This window comes from Cavia porcellus, unplaced genomic scaffold (assembly GCF_034190915.1).
Source record: "Cavia porcellus strain 051 isolate PalLab524CR breed Dunkin Hartley unplaced genomic scaffold, mCavPor4.1 scaffold_10, whole genome shotgun sequence".
Taxonomy (NCBI): domain Eukaryota; kingdom Metazoa; phylum Chordata; class Mammalia; order Rodentia; family Caviidae; genus Cavia; species Cavia porcellus.
In genome coordinates, this window is record NW_026947493.1 from 49,435,465 (window position 1) to 49,460,806 (window position 25,342).

The 25,342-nt window shown below is 35.7% G+C and overlaps 1 protein-coding gene across 4 annotated transcripts in view; it reads right to left on the reverse strand.

The window, feature by feature from the left end:
* Positions 1–25,342, reverse strand: part of Stau2 (staufen double-stranded RNA binding protein 2) — a 261,902-nt gene that overhangs the window by 103,788 nt on the left and 132,772 nt on the right. For all 4 annotated transcript variants that reach the window (XM_013143908.3, XM_063257458.1, XM_013143909.2 and 1 more), the window contains one exon: positions 11,527–11,834. In XM_013143908.3, the coding sequence (XP_012999362.1) occupies positions 11,527–11,834 (308 nt within the window). The remainder of the gene's footprint in view (positions 1–11,526; positions 11,835–25,342) is intronic.

The following is a 25,342-nucleotide window of genomic DNA, read 5'->3' on the forward strand; positions in this document are numbered from 1 at the left end:
ATTGAAAGCAAGAAAAATTAATATATTCTACTGGAATTACATAGATCAGAAGAAATACACTGCTTTGTAAGTTGCAAGCCCAGATTGGTAGTGAATACCACTACTGACATTACTTTTTAGATATTTCTATTTTTACTCTGAGGTATTACTACCATATTCCAACTTTTTCCTCTGTTGTTTAGTTTATGTATTAATTTATTATGAGACTGCATTTCGCTACATAGTTTGGACTGTCCTTCAATTTACTATATAGCCTAAGCTAGGCTTAAATTCATGGTGATCCATGTGCCTCAGCCTCCCAAATGCTAGAATGTCAGGCATTTGCCATCCATAATACTTGATGCTCCATCATTTACTGTAAAAGTAAAAAGTTTTCACTGAAGCTACTCTCAAAGAAAGCAGTCCCAGGCTTATAATTCCAGTACTTGGAAGGCCGAGGCAAGAGGACTGCTGTGAATTTGAGGCCAGTCTGCGTGACAAAGTGAGTTCAAGGTCAGCCTGAACTGCCTAACAAGATTCTGTCTCAAAAAACCAAAACAAACAAACCAATAATAAAATGGGAGCAGTAACCATCTAAAGGCTAACTCTATTAGCTTCTTTTTCATAACATTTTACATAGCAATGGATGAAGTAACCAAATGAGATTACTGACCCAGAAGCCAAGAGAAGACAAGTTTAAGAGAAAGACAAAGTTCAGAGTTTGAATCCAGACAGGCTGCATACTTCAGAAAATAAAACTCAAAAATATTCAGAATAACCTAGAGTCTCTATCATGTACCACTCAAATTGCGAGAATATAATCTGAAATCGGGGGCTGGAGATTTAGCCTCGCAAGCAGGCAGTCGTGAGTTCGATCCCCGGTACCGATAAAAAAATGAAAAAGACAAAAAAGAAAGAAAAAAACAAATTGCGAGAATATAATTGAAATTAATTGACATAGAACAAACAGGAAAAAGTGATCATACTTAAGAGAAAAGCCAAATGAGAGACTCAAACTCAACCGATTCAGATCCTAGTAAGCAGAAAAAGTATTACTGCTTGTAGTTTAACTATATGAAGGCAAAGTAAAGGAAAATATGTCTGCAATGAATGAACAGACAGGAAATCCCATTAGAGAAACAGAAGCTACCAAAAAGAAGCATATGGAAAATGGAAAAACAGAAAACACACTATCCAAAGTTGAAGTCAGTGAACATTCTGGTAACTAAAACTGATTTAATTTTACATTCAGAGGGGAAAAAAAGAACAGTCTCAGTAATCAGGAACAATACTAAAGATGCATGTAAACAGAGTCTCAGAAGGAGAGGTCAGAAAACAGGGAATGGAAAACTTGTGGAGACCAAAATGATGTATCTAAAAGCTAAGGAAAAATAAGAATTGCAAAAAATCATAAGAAGTTAGAAAAAGGCATAAAATGGATTCTTCTTCACAACCTCTAAAGAACCAACTCTGTTGATGCTGACTTTAGACCTCTGGTCTCCAAAACTTAGGAAATAAAATTTTGTTGTTGTTGTTGTTGTTCAAGGCACTGTCTTCTTATATAATCAACTATGCAATGGACATCTTCATAGATTTTTCCATATTTTGAATTACTTTCTTGGGAAGGATGCAAAGATCACAAATTCATAACTGATGGATAAATTCAATGAATATTTTAAAAATATCAGTAGAATACAGACTCTTTCAAAATCCTGGCTGACTGCTAAAGTTTACATATGCAGAGGGAAATCTCAAAGTGTCTAATGTGAAAGCAGGCAGAAACCAGTGAGATCTGGTTGAGATATGAAAGTTTGCTACTCTGTGTATTGAATGCAGACTCCAATCTACATACTGCTCAAATGACAGAAAATTAAATAAAGTTTTACTACCACAAAGTATCAGTAGGCATGAGGCTATTATATTAGCTAGAAATTTAGAAGGCAAATGCTAGAAGCTAGGAGAACACACAAAAAGAATAGGCCCCCAAATATGAGAATAAACTAGCTCAAATTATTTGTTTGCATTTGTTTTTTTAAGATCACAAGGGAAAAAGCTACAGTTTGAGGATGAAAGAACTGCAATATTAGTCAAGGGATAGCACCAGGTGGAATTTTGTAGTTTTAGTCTAAGCAACTTGACCACTAGACCAAAACAGAAGACAATCAGCAAAAGAAAAGAGGAACCATACTTGCTCCATATTATACAATAATATTGTATATACAAAAATAAAAAAGGAAAGGAAATGTGTGAACCACACAATTAAGGCAGTCAACAAAAACTGACTCCTACAAGGCTCATGTTTGATTTAGTTGACAAAAATCTTCAAAGTAGCTAATACAAAGATGTTGAAACAATTAAAGAAAAGTAAGAAGTCAACAGCCATACAGAGAAGGAATCTCAACAGAAATATTTTAAAATCCAAATGTAAATGTTAGATATGAAAAATACTGTAACTGAAATTAAATTATATGGAGTCAAAAGAAAATTGGAGACTAAAGGGAAGAATCAGAAAACTTCAAAACCAATCAAAACAGAAATGACACAGTCCTAAAGATTAAAGAAAAAATAAGGAGATCTCTGGAACAGTATCAACATATGTCTTACTGGAATTCTATAAGGAGAGGAAAACAGAAGTATAAAAAAAAAATTGGGGGGAAAAAAACAGTAGCTAAAAACTTCTAAGATTAGTTAAAATTAACTTAAAATTTTATAAAACTAAATGAGTCCTAACTTTATTAAAAATATTCCTAGACATAGCACAAACTGGTAAAAACCAAAGATAAACAGGTATCTTGACAGCAGCTAGAGAAAAAATAACACATTATGTTCATTATGCTAAAAACTTTAGCTATAGTTATCCAATAAGGAAAAATTGTGCTTACTTTGGGAGGACATATACTAAAATAGAAAAAATAAGCTTTAACTCTCATACCATACACAAAAATTAACTTTAAATATTAAATATGTCTTAGCATTAAACATTACAGCTAACAATATAAAATGTCTCTAAAAAACATAAGAAAATATCTTTAAGACTTAAAGGTAGTCAGAGACCTCTTAGATAAGAGCAAAATGGAATAACCATGGGGGGAAAATGTAAAAATTTTACTTTATCAAAATTGGAAACTTCTGTGTTTCAAAAGACCACATTAAGACAAGTCATAGCAGGGAGATAATGTTTGCAATGCAAATAACTTCCATTCATGATACAAAAAATTTTATGAAATCGGGAATAAGGAAAAATCCAGTTAGAAGCTGGGTAAAAGAGGGACACTTCACAAAGATAAAAATAACCAATAATAAGCACATGAAAAACTTACATGATTCATCACTAATGAACACAAACTAAAATTATCAATGATACACCACTATAACCTCAACAGGATGACCACAGTGACGTATGGAACCTTCAGACATTGCTGGTAGGAATATAATGATATGATACACTGAAAAAGAATCTCAGTTAATTCCAAATATAAAATTGTGCGCACACTTACCATATGACTCAGCAATTCCACTCCAATGTACTTTTTCAAGAGAACTGGAAACGTGTCTGCATAAAATTGTGCACATGAATGTTCAAAAATAGCTTTGTATGTAGTAATTTCAAACTGAAAATAACCTTAACAGGTGAACTGATAAACAAATTGTGGTATATATGCACACAACAGACTGGTAGTTGGCAATAAAAAGGAACAAAATACCGATTCACAAAAATGTAAATGAATCTGAAAAGTACACTGAGTAAAAGATGTCAGACACCACACAGTATATACTGTAAGATTCCATTGATATGAAATTCCTAAAAACGCTTTAATGCCAGAAAGAATATTATGGCTGTCTGGAGCCAAGGAAGGTGAAGAAAATCAGCTACAGAAAGAGACAAATTTTTTTTTCTTTTTTACAGTAGTGGAAACAGTCCCATCTTGCTTACAGTAGCAATCAACATGGTTGTACACATTTTTAAAAATGTGTCAAACTGTACAACTCAAGTGTTTTATTGTATGTAAGTTATACCTCAAAGTTAACTAAAAGATTTTAAAAGTATAGTTATCTTTGACATAAAGACAGGTATAAGTCATTTTTGTACTTGTTATAATTTCATATGTATTTCCAGGTGATTCTTCCTTAGAAGCTCAATACTATCAAGACGCTTAATCAGACGAGACTTCCTGCCTGTCAACTGGCCAGTTTACCATTTGAATGCTAGTTTCCATGAAGGCAAGACCCTTGATTGCTCTCATGCAAGGCCCTCAGTGCCAAGAAGCTGGTGGTAGATGCTCAATACAGATTGGTTGAAATCATGAATGGAGTCTCTCCGTGTTAGTATTCAAATTTTGTGAAACTCTACTAGACCTTTGTCCACTCTCCCGGTCAACTTACATTCTTCCATGGCTCCAACTGTGTCTATAGAATCATGACTCTCAGATCTGTGTCTAGCCCTCCCCACTGATCACCAGACCCATTCAAATGTTTTTTGGACAACTTCACTTGAATTCCTGCAGAAAATACTAATTCAGCAGGTTTAAAATGGAACTCATAACCTTTCTGTAAGCTTATTAATGCCATCTACAGTAAAACCTTAAAATACCTCACACTCAAATTTATTCCTCAAAATGATCTCTACACTTTAGCTTATGTAAATCTTGTCTGCATCACAACAAGGCTAATGAAAGCACCCTCTCAGAAGTAAAAGAGATCATTTTATTTTCTCATCTGGACCATAGGCAACTATACTCTATTCTGCTCCTCTACAACCACTTGTTCTGTCTTAATTCAATCTTTGTTATTTATTTTCTAGATTATTTATTTCCTAGAGTCTTGTAAGACCTCTCTAAATGGTCTTTCTGCCACTGGACTCTTGCAAACACGTCACTTATTCTCCTGGCCTACCTTAAATTTCTAGGTACTCTTAAAAACTCAATTGCTATGAATTTTTCCCTAATTCTTTCAGTAAGCTGTTTATTCCAATTCTTGACATCACTAACCACATCTCAACTTAACACCAGGTTACACCTATTATGACCTATTATGAAGGCAGGCATTACATATACTATTTCACACACCATGCTACAAATTTTTAATTATTTTTATGAAATTGTTCTGTAATGTTTGAACACCGATCCCTTCCTAGAGATAGGGCTAATTTGTGGTAATGATTCATCTTCTGTATTAGTTTTATATACCTGCCAGTCCCCACCTTTACTACAACGTCTTTAATATCCAGCACTTAGCATGTTACTTAACAAGTATTTGCTCATAGTAAATAAATAAATGTTCATTTTCTGGTCTTTAACTGAATGAATTCTATTAGCATGAAATTCTATAGACAAATTAACCTCATATCCATCTAATTCTTTGCATACATCCTGAAATTATTGAAAGTTATTGATAATGAACTATTATCTTTCTCTCTAAAAGAGTGGTCAAACTGAACTTTTGTATCATTTTACAGAACCATTCCTTGCTTCTTGAAATGTTTCAATCCATGTATCTGATTCTAGACTTTTCTTCTACTTAAAAAACAACAAAAAGATGATATAGATTTAGAAAAAAAAAATTTGGAAGCTTTTCAAGTTTCCATTTTCTCTGCCAGCTAAATCATTTCAATGTTACCATGTTAACATAGCAGAACTTCCTAGAACCTAAAATATGTTAGGGCTAAAATAACTAATAAACTCATATAGGAAAATAAGTGTAATATTACTGATATGATGATGCTTTACTTGTATAGCCTTAAATGTGTATTTACATGTAAAATTTTATATTAGACTAAAATCCCAAGTCCCTTCAAGAAAGTCAAAATTCTTCACTGATTCAGACTTAGCTGTGCATACAGTGAAGGGTTAATGAAATCTATGAATAAAACAAAGCTTTATCAAGAAGACCATAGACCACCACCACACAACAATCCTATCACAGCGATTGGCTTTCGAACACTACGCAGTAACAGAGTTTAGGACCAGGGATTTAGCTCAGCAGGGTTAAGTACCTGCCTGGCAAGCACGAAGCCCTGAGTTTGATCCTCGGTACAAAAAAAAAAAAAAAAAAACAGTTTAAAACAAAGTAGATCTGTAAACAAAATGTACCTGGCACTTCTAAAATTTTGTATATAATATCTACTTCAGTATCTGAAATACTATAATGAATCAATCAACACGTGTCAGTTTCCTTCTCTTGTTCATTCATTTACTTTCTAAATGACCCATACATCAGAGAAGGTGTTTGTTTTTGGTTTGAGCATGTAGAATTCTTTCATATGCAGTATTCCACACACTGTTCTCCTTCTTAAGAGTTGTTCTGGGTAAAATGAACAGTACATCTGAAATTTTAGCCATTGTCCTTTATTTTTCAAAATAAATTCTCTTTAGATATTGCTGAATGCTGGCAGCAAAGCAATTCTGGAATCACATCAACATGATTTGCAATGCGCTTAGGTACACAGCTGCCAGCCATCTGGGGGCTACAATTAATCTTCTGTCATGAAGTAAAGACCATATTGCCACCTTTTCTAGCACAAGGAAATGTAATCTACCTTTAGATTAAAAAAGATTTTTTCTTCCAAGATTTGATTTTCAAATAATTCCAAATAAAATTTTCATGTTGAACTGAAATTTCTTCAGATACAAACAGAAAAAGCTATAGAAAGTTGTACTTGGTAAGGACACATAATGACAGCCATTTTTTCCTGCACCATGGAGTTCATGTCAGATCTACATCAAAGTTCTGGAGTAAAAAATGGCTCTGACTGTGCTTATGTATTACTTTTTCTTTGAAATATTTTATATGCCTTACTATGTATGCATTGGTACATCAAGGTTTAAGATGAGTGTCTCTCCTTTTCAGTTCCATAGTGACATACAGCAATGATTTAGGGTGGGGTTAGTCTCAGATAGTACAGTAACAGGGAATGATTTTACTCAAAACTTAGTTCTTACCTGTGCTACCATTATTCATCAAAGTATGCTTTTATATGCATTAGAATTTCTTTCTTTGAAGGTAGTATTTTTTTTCTATAAAGTTTAAAATTTCAAAGAGATAAGCTGATCTGTAATTCCACTGTTTTTTAACAGAAGAACAGTTATGTGAAACTCAGTTTGCATCTGCCTGAGGGTACAGTCAACATCTAAGGTCTAAAATAACTGACGTAATAGGTTGATTTGCATAAATTTGGGCGGCCCTTACAAAGAACACACCTAGTGAGTTTACATACATATCTAGTTTTTCCAGGGTTTTGAAACTAGTGGAGGCCAATTTAAGAGGTATTTTCAGAAGGAAATGACAGAGGTATCTGCTGACTTCAGGTCAAACCCATAAAAGTGTGTTGCTTTTTGGAGTCTAAATAATTTCTAAGCACTTTCTACTACTATCAATTGTGTAATAGCATAGAGCAGTGATGGTGAACCTTTTAGAGCTTTCAGTGATATAAACACCCCAATGTAGCACATACACCATAGGTTCCTCACCAGTGGCCTAGATGAAAATCAGGGCTCAGAAATGACACAGTAAGTTATGTTTCAAAGACAATTAAACATGATGGGAAAATGCATTTCTTTGTGGAAGCATACCTGTATACAAATGATTTTTTCTCCACATTTCTCTATGGCAGTTATAAAACTATACACACACACACACACACACACACACACATATATTTAAATGGATACTCTATAGAGTATGTTTACATATACTTTATATGTATTTATAATATATTTACATTTAAATGAATTTTTTTTAAAGTGGCAGTCTCTTTGATGATAAGTGTATGGATTACAAATATAAAGTACATGGAAGATAAGAGAGGATAAAGGAAGAAGTTGCTGTCAGGTTTCAAGGGGCCCAGCCACACATAACTCCCACTTGAACTCTAGATCAGTGTAATCCACACTAAGGTCATATTTAAAAATGAATACGTAAAACAAGTAACTACAAAAGAAACCTGCTGTAATCATATTAAACTTCACAGAAGGAGATCAGTTGAAATGTACTACGTATGAATTAAACAAGGTTTTTAATCTAAGTAGACACTCTCATCTTGCTGTAAAAGGCACTACTAACTGGAACAAAAATGAATTTAAGGGCTGAAGTAGGAGGATCACTGTGAGTTCAGGACCAGTCTGGATTATATATTGAGTTCAACAACAGCCTGAACTACACAGTAAGACCTTGTCTCAAAAAAATAAAGGAAAAAAAATTTTTTTGAAAACTGATATAGTTTAACTAAAATACCAACTAAGTATTCCTATACATTATTTAGTGAAAAAAAAATTCTAGTTTGTCATATTTTACACTAATATTTTCAGGAATGACCCTAGCAGATGATAATCACAAGAAAGTTATAGAAAGTTATGGAATTGCAAAGTAAATTAAATATATATAGAAAAGGTAACTCATTTTCACTTCCAATTAAATAATTTCTCTAATAACATTTAAATAAGGGAACTGTTTAGACTTCTAAGTCTAATAAATAATTAATTAAATAATTTCTCTAATAACTCATTTAAATAAGGAAACTGTTTATACTTCTACATTTCTAGTATGATTGTTATGGCAAAGTATAAAACAGAATAAGTTAAAGTGCTATATAATCTAAAACAAATTCTACTTCAACTTAAATGCACAGCATTTCCAGAATATGAAGTTTCTGCCGTAAGTTTCTTGAAAAAGCTGAAAGACTTATTAACCCATTAGTATTATAACTAAATAGTATCAAAATATAAAACATAGAACCTTGAAACACTATGGCATGATTACAATTTTGAATGGGTTTGTGAAATGTGTAGTTATCTCCTAGAAATAGGCTGATTCTGCTAGAAAATATCAGAGGTTTACAGAACTACTGATGCAAAACTAAAAATAATAAATCATTAAGAAACCTGGACTTTATTAAAATATACTCAATAAAACATCAAAGGAACATTTATGACAGAGACACAAAAGATTTGCTTCTAAAATGATAAAAATCTTTAGGTGAGTTTAATCAGTGATAACATTATGGGAATGTGTAACTCCTTAGTAACTTTCTGTTCTGTGAAATCTTTGCATAATATTTTTACTTATTTTGCAGACTTAAACAAAAAGATCTAAACTTAATACCTATACTCTGATGTACCAATTACCCTTCTGTAATTTAAAAATTTCAATTAAAGACTGTAATAAAAAACTAAAAGTTAAAACAACTGTGTTTCTACATACTCGCATATTTTTCCTTACTAATACAATATAGCTGTCACATACAATAGCTTGGTTAGGCTTAAATCAAACTGCAATGCATGAAGGAAGGCCAAAGAAGGGTTTACACAATATTCAATAAGCAATAATATCTGTTTAGTGTGCAATAAAATAAAAAGGTACTAACCTAAAAACAAAGAAAAATAATTTATTGTTTTTAAGTTGCAGAAATAAAAACAAAATGCATATAATCTGTAAATAGCCAATCTTATCATTTCTAAACTACAGTCCAATTAAAACATGTAAGAAATAAACACAATCTACATGTTTTTCTACCAGGTACATACACCTGAGAAAGTTACCTAGAAAGAAACACTCTTTAAAACTCTTAACCATAGAGCCTTCCATGGTGACATTAGGAAGGTGAGTATGTGTATGACAGACACTAAGCCACTGCCCATGGAGATTTTGTGTACTTCCCAGCTGAGGGTTGTGATCCATCAGCAACACAGTATTTCACATCAATTCATTCAAACAAAAAAGCAGTGATGTTTTAAAACCATCTGTTTATATTCATCGGTATGTGAAAACCACAGTATACAGATCTGGAAATGTTTAAATTGCTCATAAATAAGAGCACATTATCTCAGTATACGCTTTTAAAACAGGTCTAGGTGATCAGTTCTATAATGAGGGAGCAGACTACCTTCTGGTTAAAGTGAAGATACACTTAAATTATGTTTGTTGTCATTCTTTGCCAAGAACTAGTTATACAATGAATTTTAAATAAAAATTAAATTTTTCTGGTAGCAAAACCACACCTATTGTAATATAGCCAAGCAAAAATCCATTCAGAGGTTGAATGCGATTTGTGCTTTGTTCCTATAAAAAAATGCAATATTACTCTGATATTTCTAAACAATTATATTTGCAAATAAGCAGGGATTTTCTTTTCATCAGAGTTTATTTCTAATTCATCCTATGCAGATTACAGGTAGCACTAAATATTACTTAGTTTATTTCAACTATAAATCAACATCTTTGTTAAACAGTGATTTATTGTGATTCTTAAGATAAACAACAAAAACAAATACTAAAATTATAATTTAAAGTTAAGCATTTAAAATTTCAGATGACAGCCAATAATTGGTAACAGCTTCTTTCATATTAATAGTCCAATTAAAAACACTAATAACTACCTGGCAACAGATTTGAAAGAATCAGAAAGGTTCAATTGAGGAAAAAAAAAACAAAAGCAAACATGCAAAATACCCCCAAAACACATAATCTTTCTCATTTTATAGTCTAAATTTGTAAAATGTTTATAAATACATGATCATTCTACACAATACAGGTCTTCTAGAGCATTTCTAAAGGAAATTACAGTTTTTGGTCTTAAGGAATGAGACTAGGATGGAAAAGAGGCTGAGAACAGTGAGGTCTGACAGCAGCGTCTTACTACACACAAGCGAGCTCAGTTCCTGCAGGCAGGTTGGTGGTAACAGTTCATACATGGCTTTCACGGCAGCCAAGGAATCAGGACACACATATTTCTCTTTCCTAGAATTAACAATTCTTTTCAAAGCTCTGAGATACCCACAAGGGAGTGTTGGTTTGTGTTTTTTCCCCAAAAAGGAACAAAGAATAAATGAAGGGGGGTTTCTGTCCCAAAATTCACTTATACAACTTAAACCGTAAGATGGTTATAGATTGCCTCATGAAACAGAGTAATAACTCTGTTTCCATCAAAGGCAGGTGGTATCTGCCTGGATGGTTCAAAACAGGATCCAATAAAACAAATACGTATTAACATGCCTCACATGACTAGAAAACACTTCATTATTGTTCAAATATCATGTTCAATTAACTTACGTTGCACCTTAATGGTGTGCCTGAATCATTACTAGCAACAGAACACCAAATTCAAAATTGATATGAAAGTAAAATTAGAAAAACCTCAACTTTCATGTAAAAAGAGGGGGGAAATGAGTGTGAAACACTAATACGAAATGTCTGGAGGCAGAATATTTATTTGTGGAAGACAGAATGAGGAAACAGATTCACCCAATCAAGATAAACTGAAAGATGGAAGAAAGGAGGGAGAAAGAGAGAGAGGGAGAGAGGGAATAAGGGAGAGAGACAGAGAATATGAATGAATGAATATGAGTGAGTGGAGAGCCAGGCAGCAAAAGAATTACTGGATAGAAAAACCAAGCATGTGCATATGGCTCTCTTTTTTGTTGTTGTTTTTTGTGTTCCTAAGTAATTTACAATGTAAGTGGCATACAGGCCACAATAGCAGGTAAGGATGAGCTTTCTAATGGACAGATGAAGGATTTGGGGCTAATGCTTTTTGTTTTTGCTTTTAATTCATACCTGAAAGCCTTGAATCCTTGCTAAATATTCCAGCTGTTTTGAAGGCTGTACTGGAGAACAAGGGGGAGTAGGAGAACTTCCTTTTAAACCTATGGCTTCAGCTGTAGGAGATGTTCCATTCATAAGGAGTTCCCTGGCAATTGTAGCTGAACTATTCGATGTGGGAGATATACTGAAGAAAGAGCTTGAAGGTTGGTTCATATCTTTGGGTGACAAATAGCCTAGAGTAGTGCCAGAGATTACTTTGTGGCGGCTGGCTTCCATCTCTTGATAAACATCAGGAGACAGATGAAGAATTCCTTTTGGAGCTATAAATAAAAGGAAGGAACACTGTTAATATACTTTAAATGACTGAAACAGAGGCATGTTGCAGCATTACTAACGCAATGGCTTCCCTTAGTCTGGTAACTGAGAACATGCCAATCAAGCACCGTTTCCTTATCTATAGAGGCAACTGCAGCTTCCATTTAGAAGTGAAAAATGTATGTTTCAATATTTCTAAAGTCAGAATCTCTAAAAATCCACAGAAGAGGATTCAGCAAAGCTTGTGTGTTGTAGGGATGCTGTGGAGGGACAAGGGAAATTGACGTGTGCACATATGATGAGGAAGAAGATGGCATGTGCAGCACTTTCATCCTGCAGGTCAGGTCAGTATTTTATATCTCACAAAGAAACATGGCCCAGTATATGTGGCGATTGAGGCACAGAAGGTAAAATAAAGGCAGCATCAGTACAAATACCTTCAGACACACAAACCTGTATCCAATGGCCCACTGGTTCTCTCCTCTCCAAACAGACATCCCACACACCACTCGACTTGAAAAAATGCAGAAATGATCAGGACGTCTTCCTCCCCAAATTTACACTGTCCCTATCTTGCTGAGCTCGTTAGGGCACCACCATCTGCTTATTCACCAACTCCTGGCAAGCATCTCTGATTCACCAGTAAATAAGAAGCTTTCATATCTAATCAATGACTCTACAATCTGCCCTTCGATGTCTCAAGCATTTACTCAAGCCAGTCCAGTACGGATAGGGGTGAGACTGGAGCTCTGTGTTTGATTGGTAGAGTTTTAAACTGACTAGAGAAGCACTTGCCTTTGACTACCATTTGCTTCAAAGACATCTCCAACCACATTTCACACTGGTTATTCTAATGTCTTTAGATCAACTGTCAAATCATAGTATATTTTAAAATTACTGCTCAGTCATCCTTTGTGAAAGTCATCCTTTGTGCTTTGAGACCCACAACTTAATTCTTTGTTCTTTCCTTGCTCTTAACTGGCCTTCTGATTCCAGCACCCCATGTTCTCCTCCAGTGGCTGCTGCAAGAGTCACCGAAAGGTTTCGCTATTAGTCTCTCCCAAGTCCATTTTGTGAAATGTGTTTGGCATCACGGTCCCCAAGTTAATGGGGCTTTGTAAAAAACAGATTTTGAAAATAATGCAAACTCCTCTCACGCCGCACCACACAACCCTTTGAAAGGATTAAATACATATGTTAATAGGGTAAAGAAATTGAGAAGCCCAGAAAAACAGCACATTCAACTTGGTTTAGCCAGAATTTCCCATTTGTTTTATAACCAAGCTTATTTTATGCCCAAGCATTTCCCAAAATGTTTATTAATGGCTAAACTATTCTCTGCCTGATTTCCAGTGGCCTTTTATTTGCTTAATCTTATATGCTGTTGCATCTTTCTAACAAAACTTTCAGTTCAATTATTGTACTCTTCATCTCCATGATTTTCACTTCTAATTTTTGATTGTTTTGGTTTGGTTTTGGTTTTATGAGACAGAATCTGACTGTATAGCCCACGCTGGCCTCAGATTTACTATATAGCCCAGGCTAGCCTCAAACTGATGCTCAAATCATGCTCAGCTTGTCTGATATTTTAAAAAGTTTGAAATTCTTTTTGTTGGAATTTCCACTTAATGTATAAATTATTCTCTGACTCCAGTCATTATCTTGAAGAGGGTTCAAGAATTCTTTATCAGGTAAAAATCATGTATCTCCACTTCATTAAGGGTAATTTTCTGGAGATTTATCTCATTTTTTTGTATGGAAAATACTTCTATTTATTTTCCTTGATTCTCTGTATTGGTACCTGCATGTCAGACAAAAGAGCCATTCTCTTCCAGTCTTCACTGACTCGCCTTCTACTAAAAAATACTCACCAACCTGCCTGGCCAGGAGTTCCTGCTGCCTCTTAAATCTTTGTGTTTGTCTAACTTGTTTTCTTTGTACGTGGTTCCCACATGTTCACAGTATGCCAGCTGCATCAGGATTCTTAGACAAGTGGGACTCAAGCCCATTCTTTGGGTGCTCTCTACATAAATGGAGCACTGGATTCACACTACATTCTTTCTCCTCCCAGGAAGAAGCTGGGTGCTAACACGTTGATAACTATTAGCTCTGTACTACAAGGGGCTTTTCCTATTCATGGAGAAGCTGGGCACTGGGGCACGAGGGCTGTCTTGACTGTATGGCACTGTGCCAAGAGGCTGGGATTATTACATAAAAACTATCAAATTTCTCTATTACTTCTGATATGGCTGGTTTCATGCTTGACTGCAGTGCAGAGGCCTCTTAACTAGTTTATGGATTCTTCACAAAGGAAACTGCTTATGAAATGTCAAATTGGTGTGTTCTTGGGGGTAAGCAGGAACCAGTTTTGAATTGCCAAAGCTAGACTATTCTCTTACTTAAGAGAATCTTTCACTGCTTCCCATCTGATACTCCAGAATCCAAACTCCTTAGCATGACAAAGGAAGCCCTTAATAATACCTATTTATCTCTCCATCATCTTCTATTAATTTCCTGAAGATCCCACATCATACAGTATCCAGCTACACAGATATAATCACACATTTTCCCATACTCTACACCAATCCTAATACACTTTTATTTCTATTGCTCAAACACACTCACTCACTCACACTCAAATATGTACATCCTTCCCATTGCCCTGTCACTTATAGTTCAGTTCTCACTGCTGTCTTCTAGACACCATGCCAATCAACAGGGCCCTCACTTCAAGTCATGTTGAGCCTACTGGGATGAAAAAGGGATAAAACAAAGTAGTAGACCGCCTCACTAGAAATAGGCGTGGGGAGCAGTGAGAGTGAACAGGAGAGGTGCTCCTAGGAAGGAGCTCCGGAAAGGCTTGCTGGAGATGACACTAAGCAGATTTCAAGGAGGTAGAGAATTGTAGGCAAATGGACAGCATGGGTAAAGGAAGGGACTAGATGTTCCAAGAAGCATAAAGAAGTCTCGTGTTTTTAGCTTAAAGTAGTATATCATTTCTATTTTAACACTTTTTTTTTTCTTTTTATTGGTACCAGGGATCGAACTCACGACTGCCTGCTTGCAAGGCAGATGCTTATGCTGCTGAGCTAAATCCCCAGCCCCTATCATTCCTATTTTACATACTGTTTTTACACCTTTGTATTAGTTTTCAAGTAGCAAGTAGCACTTACTAACAGTAGCAAATATTTGTTTTTATCATCAAAAAGGTCAAAAAATTTTAAAAGAAACATATGAACTGGAAAATATGCAGATAAATCTCACCAACCAAAGGAAATTATGTTTAATTATTTGCTTTAAATATGATTTTACTCCATTATCATTTATGCACTTTTTGGTTATAAGTTGTTTAGTTGAAAACAACTTACAACACAGGAACATCATATGAACCTTGTGCACAAACATACTTTGCTGCCAACTTTAAAAACATAGTATTTCATTACATGAACTGTTTCTCTTGGCAATTTCAAACAGCTAGAGGTATAGCCAGACTTGGCTTGCCTAAAAATGTGTGAGGCCCTGGTTTCCATCCACAGGGAGGGGAGGGGAAAGGGCAGACTGGAGGGGGCAGAAAGAACAAACAGGGAGGGAGAGAGAAAAGGAAGGAGGGACAAACGTCCTCCAAATAAACTGCACCAACTTTAGACTCCCAGAAATATATCAAAGTGTCATTACCTAACTTGCTATTGGGCATTATAATTTAAAACATCTCTCTAATTAATAACAGTGACAGAAAACAGGTAAGAGATTGCCTAGGAATGGGACTGGCAGCAGAGACAGACTGCAAGAGGGCATAAGGCATTATATCATAGGATAGGAACTCGAAGAGAGCTCAGGTTCCCGTATCACATAGCAAAACCTGAGTCAACTCTTCTTCATGAATAAAGAAGATTCCTCTTACAGAGCTTAACAGAACAGTCACAGAAACTGCAAAGATGTGTGGGCTTTTGAGGTCTGCAATCAACTTTAAATAATTTTCAACTTGAGTATCAGGAATAGCATACAGATCAGTCATGATGCACTTTGGATTTTCCTGCTGTAAATTTAAATTGCTTTTCAATAGCATAAGGACCTAAAGAATTAAAGAGTTATTTAGGGTAAGAATAGTTAAAGACCTTTAACTTCCTTTTCCACTTAGTCTCCCCAAAAATATCAATTTGTATTTCTATTAGGAAGGTATGACTAAACTGGTTTTTCCACTTCTGCCAAAAGAGATGTTCGCAATTCTAAATAGTCACTGCCACTCTACAGTAATTCACTGCTATCTTAATTTACTTTTATTTGATCACTGTTTGAGAAAAGCTTTCTCCTGTGCCTCCTCTGACCTGAGTTTTGCTCACGAACTGTAACTAAATACTGCATTCTCCTGCTCCAGCTTGTCACATCCACTATTCTTCCTCCTTTATCTGAAGGTCCTAATCCCATTGTCTCACCATCTATCTCTTGTTAGAGATTCTGTCTGATCCTCTCTCCGGGTTCCATGATGGTAAGCACTGTACACAGCTACACTGCAGATTCAGTACCAGCACTGTTCTAGCACCTTACTTGCATTCTCTCACTTAATTCTCACTCCTACACTATGAAATGGGCATTGCTATTTCCCCATATTAGAGGGGAAAACACCTGAAGCACAGGGACCAGGCAACTCATCCAAGGTCATATGAATAAGCAGCTATGCTAGAAGTTTAGACAATCTGTTTATAGAATCTGGGTATTTAACCATTAAAGTAAATGGCCCCCAAAAGAACAGACAGAGAACTGAATGTAGCATCCAACCAGCTCCAAATCTAACGTTTAAAAAATTTTCCTAGTTTCCCTAGGCTCTGGCTACTTGACTTTTTAGCTCCTTCAGAATAAGGGAAATTTTGATGGCTCTGTGAACCTCATGGCAGGGATCCTGTTCTTTCTAGAAAAGCTTGAGGCTTAGCATTAGTGATCCATGAAGGCCACCATGGCCATGCTACTAGTGGTCAGAAACAGAATCCATCTTGGGCATGGTCTTCAGCTATGAGGCTAATGTGAGCTACAGAACTCTTCTCCTTTCTTGCTATTCCTGCTGTCAGGTCCAATGGAATGGGTGATATGTGATGTGACCTCCCACTTCTTTCTACATAGCTCACTGCCAAACAGTCTTCTAGATGAGGTCCCTGGGTCCCTAGTTCTGTGTAATATTTTTAATACACATCATTTAGGGAGTTAAATATAAAACGAATTGATTTTTTAACGAAGTTTCTGTTTAAGGTCAATTTCAGAATTACTTTAGAAGGTAAAGACAAAAGGAAATACCAATATTAAACAAGGAGTCACTACTGAGTAAATGAATAAAGTCATGTATTTTAATGAGGTTAGAAACCATAACACGTCAGTATTATGAAAATTAACCTTGTTCTTGCTCTTAAAAATTGAAGGAAAGCACTGATTTTGTTAATGTGGACATTTTATTGGTCCTATTTCTCTATGTATGATATGGTATATGTGAAATTATTAATTTGGTGGACACTTATGAATAAAATTTACTAACAAAGAACTTTTCTTTGTTATTAAAGATATTAGTCTTTTGGTAGTACAAAGATGTGCTTAGTCCAGCCCTGACCTCCAAAAGGCAGAACTCTGGGCAGAGAGCTGGCGGGATGCTATGGCAGAGGACCAGAACACCCCACAGACACAAGCTTTGTGCAACTCGGGTGAATACATTGTGAAAAAAATGACAGATTATAAATTTTCCTTTAAAAACTAAAATAAAAAATATAGCAATAAAAGTGATTTTGAAAAAATTTTAAACATTAATTTGTAATGCACTAGAAAACATCTTTGGAAATTTGGTTCTACTACACAAGTATACACAAGCTTACCCAGAGAAAGGTAGTTTTCAAAGCAGGGCAGAAATATTATTTCTCTTTTAAAAGATAAAAATGAGAAGTGTATAACAACAAAGAATAAGAATCTACACTGGTAAAAAAAATTCACCCACAATCTTTATTGGGCCCTTACATTAATGCATTGATTTATACTTCTGCCAGAAATTTTCCTTAACAGAAATTATGAAGCACAATATGAATGATGTAAACCTAACAAAAGTATGGCACTGGGGTTTTGAACAGGGAGACCCGTGGAGGACAAACTCCTATTTGTCCTGCTTCTACAACAAACTGTATCTTTCTCTTCTTTTCTTCTTTTTTTTTGAGGGAAGTGTGCCAGGGATAGAACTCAGGACCTCACGCTTGCCAGGCAGGCTTTGTGCCACTGAGCTGTATCCCTGGCTCAAACTGTTTCTATCTACACAGAAAATGGGAACAAGTAATACAAGCCTTCTAGATAGCAGAGCTGATGGATGTCCCCAGCTGTGTGCTCGACATGCCTTACTCATTCAGAAATACCATCTCTGATATCTGAAACATCCTGCTTGGCAAGAAAGCAGAAGCCCTTTTCTGCATCGTGGACATAAGGTCTGCTGGAGAATGTGCAGTAAGGAGCAACAGCAGCAAGGAAGGTTTCCATACAGAAAATGAAGTCCTGGACTCATGGCCACAGCACGCACAGTTTGCTAGTCTCATGTATGGTTTTCAGAAATAACATCGACTTTTACTAACAAAGCAATAACTACTGCTTGCCAGAAAGAAACAAAAATTCCCCAACTTCACACCGAGAAATTTCCCAGCAGGTTGTATTGGACTTCATTCTTTCTCTTATACTTTATAGATAGGAGGCAATACATGGCAAAGAATTACAACATTATTTATCATAACCACGGGCTGTAAATCCAAGCATGTGAGAATCTAAAATTGCCTTCATCATGTATACCATGCAGTTTACAGACGAAAGCAGCAGTGGGGCAGAATGGCCTGACAGCTGTATACTACAGCACACTCAGTTCACACTTAAGTAGCAACACTTTCTCCTATAGCCCATGGTGAACAGTACCATGAAGGAGGGAAATATTTCTGCTGACCTTTGGCTTCTTCACAAATTAATGCCAGATTTGAATATCCCTTGGTTAGATAATTGGTAAAAAAAATCCCATAAATCTGTAAATGACAGAGCTTCTTAGCGTTATCTGCAGGTATCCACACACATTGCAATGCTGGGACATTTCAAAGCTCTTCCATTACCTAAACTGCATGTGAGTATCATCCAAAGAATCCTTATTACTGGTTTTTGTAGTTCAGGTTGTATAAAATGCAGTAAATACGGTGGTTTCACCCACAACAAAATAGGTTTAATCAACTGTAAAAAGATCTCAGCTATAAACCAAGCCTTGGTATGTATTCCAACCTCTAGTTTCTATAATGCACATAGACACAGCTGAACCACAACGAACATGCAATGCCAGATAGATGATTGCTGTCTCCATGTCCTCCAAGAACATGTGCAAGTGTGGTTTTCTCCTAAGTCAAATCTAAATAAACAGGAAAAGCTGGGAGAAGACTGTGATGGGGATCCCTGCCCTGGTTGCTCTATCACCTCCCATTCTGCAGAGGGTTGTCAGGTGACTTCACCAGCAGTTGCAGCCACCTTCTCAGCCAGTGCAGTGCTTTCTGCTGCTGTAACTCTGGGTGCTCAGGGTGCTACCTGCATCTTTTCTTCCCCACAGCACACCTATGCAGTTTTCCATGGTGAAAGCCCAGGATGGCTACAGCCCTCCCTTGGGGGATTGTCCAGAGACCCACCTGTACCACGAGCCATACATAGTGCCCCCTGAGACCAGCTTTTAGAGACCCTGCACACACAGTGCTTCCTACTGGTGTCCCCTGCTCCTCTCTAGGAGCAAGCCTCCCTCCTCCTGAGCTCACAGGTGTCTCTCTGTAGGTCTCTGCTGGTAGATGGGGCCCCAGGATTTCCTCACTAACATATGGGACACATCCCGTATGGTAGAACCCAAGACCAAACTGGGACTGTCAAGTTTTTAAGATTAGAAAAGAAGGAACAAAATTATCCCTGTTTTCATATCACATGGTTTTACTTAGAGAAAATACTAAAGAATCCTAAAGAAACCCACTCTACACTACTGATTTTGCAAAAGTTGTGGGACACAAGATCAATATACAATGATCACATCTATAAACTAGCAATGAGTCATTTAAAAAAATTGTTCCACTTACAATAGCATTAAAAAGAATGAATACTTGCAAATTTAGGACTTGCAAACTGAAAACTACAAATCTAAGTAGATGGAAAGAGAACCCTTATTCATGGAGACTTGATAATGCTATAATAGCAATACTTCTCAAAATGATCAACAGATTCAGATGATACCTGATAATAACATTCATATGGAATTACAAGGAACCCAAATAGCCAAAACAATTTTGAAAAAGAACAAATTAGAGGACACATACATTTTAATCTTAAAACTTACTACAAAGAGATAGCAATCCAAACAGTGTGTCCCCTTTTCAGATGAAGTACAAACAGCAAATAAATATATAAAAAAAAGTTCAGCATCACTGGTCATTCAAGAGATGCAAATTAAAACAATGCTAGGATTACATCTCACCCCAGAAAGAATGGCTATTATCAAGAAATCAACCAATCACAAATCCTGGTGGGGCTGTGAGGAAAGAGGCACACTTCTCCATTGTTGTTAGGAGTGTATACTGGTGCAACCACTGTGGAAATCAGTGTCAAGATTCCGCACAAAACTAGGACTAGCTCTATTTAACCAGCTGTTCTCTTTCTTGGTATTTTCCCCAAAAGAATTAAAAGTATCATACCACAGCAATACATGCACTTACGTTATAGTGGTACAGTTTATAACAGGCAAATCTTGGAAACACCCAAATACCCATCAACTAATAAATGGATAAAGAAGACTAAGTACAGTGCAGTAGTACTCTGCCATAAAGAAGGATAAGCTTGAGACATTTCTAGGTAAACGGACGTAACTTGAGACCATATTCTTTAAGTGAAATACATTGAACATAAATACCACATTGTTTCTCTGGTGTGAGAAAACAAAAGTATAACTGGTATTATGAAATAGGAAGAAAATGCTCAAATGGGGAGGAGAACAAGGGTGGGGGAGGGGGAATGATAAAAAGTTTTTAAAAATGAGAAAAGAAGGAAAAAATGGAAACAAACTTTTCATGAATAGGGAGGGGAGGAGGGGCTGAAAGGAAAAGAAGGGAAATGGGGAAAAAAAGAACAAGTTATATCAGGTACAGGTACAAATTATCTATGATGAATGTGACCATTATGTATCTATAAAATCTAAATCTATCTATAAAATCTGACTGGAACAAAAAAGAATCCATGACCTAGAAGTTACAACAATAGAAATCACTCAGTTACAAGAACAGCGAGAAAAATGACTGGAAAAAAAGTAACAAGAGCCTCAAGGGCCCCTTTGGATTAAAACAAAAGATCTAATATCTATGGCACTGAAAAAGAAAAAGAGATTGGGGTTGAAAAAGTACTCAAAGAACTAAAGGAGCCAAAATGGAACTTAGTGGGACCCAAAATGCACAATAGATACTGTGAAGGTGACACGGAGGAAATGCCTAGAAAGGGAAGGTGGCAGCCGTTGTTAATTTCCTATTACACTGTTTTGACGTTCCATATGGTTTTCATTGTTTGGTCTGGTTTTATTCTGTTCTGTTTTGTTAGATTCTATTATGTCTCCTGGTATGGGCAGCTATTTTGAAGACCACAAGATACATTATAGTAGTCACTGTTGATTTCCTATTATCTTGTCTTAAAGCCCTATACCAGTCTCACTGTTTTATTTTGATTGGCTTTAATCTGTTTCATTTGCTTGATTTTATTCTCTTTACTATACATACATACATACATGCATACATACATACAGGTACAAATTATCTATGATGAATGTGACGTATACCTAAATGTATCTATAAAATCTGACTGGAACAAAAAAAAATATATATATACACACACATATATATATGTATGGGTAGAAAAAGTACTCAAAGAAATCATGGCTAAAAATCTCTCAAACTCACAAGAGATAAAAACCACCAAAGTCAAGATGCTGAGTAAATCTCAAGCGGAATAACAGTGAAGAAATCTATGCTAGAATACATCAAAATTAAACTTCTGAAAACTAAATACAACCCCCCCCCAAAATCTTAAAAGCAGTCAGAGAAAATCAAAACCTAGAAGCGAACACAATTCAAATGACAAATTTCTTATCATAAACCACAAAGACTCAAAAAGATGCACAATTTTTATTAAGTGTTTTAAAACCTATCTCTAGGAGGGAAGGTGAAATCAAGGTGTTCTTTGATGAAGGAAAACTAAGAAAAATGTCCTACAGACTCTTGAGAATGGCTAACTCAAGTCCTCTAAGCAGACAGAAAATGAAAAGAAGAAGGATGCACAGAATATCAGGAAGGAAGAAAAACATGGTTAAGTAAAAAATATGTTAGTATGTTGGAATTTCTTTCTCTTCTTAAGTTGTTCTGAATGATATTTTCCAGGCACAGCAGTAATTATATTACTGTCTGATGTGCTTCTAAACGCCTATAACAAAGGGAAGGAAGGGAAAAGAACAAAAGGGGGGGGGAATAGAAACAAAGCTTTTGTAAATAAGAAGAATAATGGTTGAAGAGAAGGTAGCAGAATGGGAAACAATTTTTAAAAAGAATCAAGCTATCACGTACACACACAAATTACCTATGATGAATGGGATCATTAGGTATACCTAAAATGTACTTAATTAAATAAATTTAACTTAATTAAATTTTAAAAAAGGAAGGTATGGTTTCTATACTTCAATCATACTATAAAGCAACATCACCAGGTAGATACGCTATAATAATAACAGCCCCCCCCAACTGAAGAGTCTTTCCCTTTTCTAAGGTTTTTCTTCCTACAGCTAGCCAAAAATGGTCTCAAAATACTAATAGGAAAATTCTAGAAATAAATCATAAATTTTTAAATTGCATGCCATGCTGAGGAGTAGCATCTGCTCTGTCCTACTCATAAATCATCACCTTATACCATCTATGTTCTCCAACTTAGTCATTTAGCTATTAGATAGTATCACTTGTATTCAAATATTTTACCTAATAATGGCCCCAAAGTGCAACCGCAGTTGCAAAGGAAGCACCAAGGAATAAAACATGGAAGAACTGATTAATATTATGTGGCAGCTGCAGGGCACATAGGAAAACATTACATACACATACAGACACACACACACTCTACACTACACTACACTACATTGTTCTTCTTGGAATGTATCTCCTAACGATAAGAGGAAATTATTATATAATAATTACCTAACACAACCACTCAAAAGGTTTTATAAGAAGACATATTCAAAAACATCATAGATCATCTAAATGAAATTTTAAATACTGGTCACACATAAACCCATGGGAAAAAAGAAAAAAGAAAATAAACAAAACAAATAAAAATAATATAAAATGGTATACATAAGCCCTATCACTAAAAAGAACTGATCGAATTATACCAATTAAAAGAAAATTGGGCAGTGTGAATTAAAACTGATCCAACTATGTGCTTTCTTTTTGTTTTGTTTACTATATGCTTTCTATAAGAAATTCATGCCAAATATAATGACACAGGCAAACTGAGAATGAAAGCATGTGGAAAATAGATGTGTCATGCAAACATTTATGAAAAGAGCAGAAAATTATCCTTCTAAAAGATAAGATAGACGGACTTCCTCTCCAACAACCACAACTGGCAACAATTAAAATTTTACAGTCTCTGGAAACTGTCCTAAGGTAATTCAGCAAGTGAGAAAACATCTCCCTAGGTAATAAAGAATTTGGTTGGATTTTGTCCCCAATCCCTGGAAGACAGCTTCTAAATCTTAGGCATTTCCTACGTGACGAATATCTTTGTTATTCCCACTAGGGCTTCATGTACTATACAAGAGTTTATGCTAATCAATTGACTTATAGTTGGTCCCTCGATAATATATATAGATATAGATATAGATATAGATATAGATATAGATATAGATAGATATGAGCTTACTTAGGATGGAGACTTCCCATGTCAGAAAAACAAGCCATACAGTTAGAGCGTTTGAGGATTTGGGCTGTTAGTCTGATCTTCCAAGACCTGAAACTGACATCAATTTTGTAGCCAATATTCAATCAATTATGTCAACATAATGAAATTCAAATAAAAATTAGACAACTCTGGAAGCTCAAGTAGGTTTCCTTGGTTGGCACTACTGAAGCTAAATTCCTGGAGTACATAGTCAAACATAAAGATTGACCTCAAAAGCTATCCGGCATAAACAAGATGTGGTATTTTTATACAATGAGGTACAGCCATAAAGAACGATGAACTTCAGACTTTTAATAGATAAATGGATTCAACTTGAGACTATACTCATAAGTGAAATAAATCAGATATGCATACATACATCATCTCCTCTCGCTAGTGTGAAAAGCTAAAAGAAACTATATATATAAAAGACAGTTATCCTACTGATTTTTGAGTTCATTGAAGAGAAAGGCTTGTGCAGGTATTGTTTGGATGATTAAATGCAAATGGCTTGTACTCTGAGGAACTAATTTAAAGCTAACAATACAGAATGTATATACCACAGTTACCCTCTAATTATATTGTTTTGAATTTTCCCTTTAAAAAGTATCCTGCAAAGTGGCCCAGTTTTAGAGAACAATTTAGATCTCACAAAAACAACATAACAGTCAAATAATCAGTCAATAATCAGTGGCACTTAGCAGCTCCACATGATACTAACAGAAGCACAAAACACAACAAAGAACAGAAAGTGATAGTGAAAGAGCCCCATAGCTCCAGTCATCCCAGGTGACCATCTATAAGCAGAAGAATTTAGAGCAACATTACAATGTAGCCAAAACGAAAGTCACTTCATATCCTTCAATGGAAGAATGATTGGATGGTCCTGTATTACAGAACACTTATGACGTATAAGGAACTTCTCCCTTAGGCAAAGATGAGCGGGTGTGTACGCCACATTCTAGACTCCCAGCCTGCTGCCCTTGGGAGTGGTTTTTGTCTCATTTCACTGGAAGTGCAGACAGAAGCAGCACATAATCTGAACACCTGGAGGCTACTGACAAAGACAAACAGCAGGGGCATTTTGCTGTGGATGGCACAGCCCAGCAAGATCAAGAAAGGCACACAAGTTGAGATGTGGCCTTCAGAAGAAGAGAAGAGTGAAATGTGCGCTGAGCTTTCCAGCTCTCAGAAGTGCTGTCTGAGGGACCAGAATCTATCTTGAATCAGAGTGCTGACGAGGAGCGAGCATACTTTGGTTACCTAGTTGGCTACAGAGGATGGGGAGTATGAGCAGTTTGCTGCTGTCAAACCAGAAAACTTTTAATGCTACAGACAAACATCAAGAGAATAAGAGATAACAAGCCCCTAAAAAATAAACTGACAAAAGTGTCTAAGAAATTATATACAGTGGGGCTGGGGATTTAGCTCAGCGGCATAAGCGCCTGCCTTGCAAGCAGGCAGTCGTGAGTTCGATCCCTGGTACCGATAAAAACGAGAAAGACAAAAAAAAAAAAAAAAAAAAAAA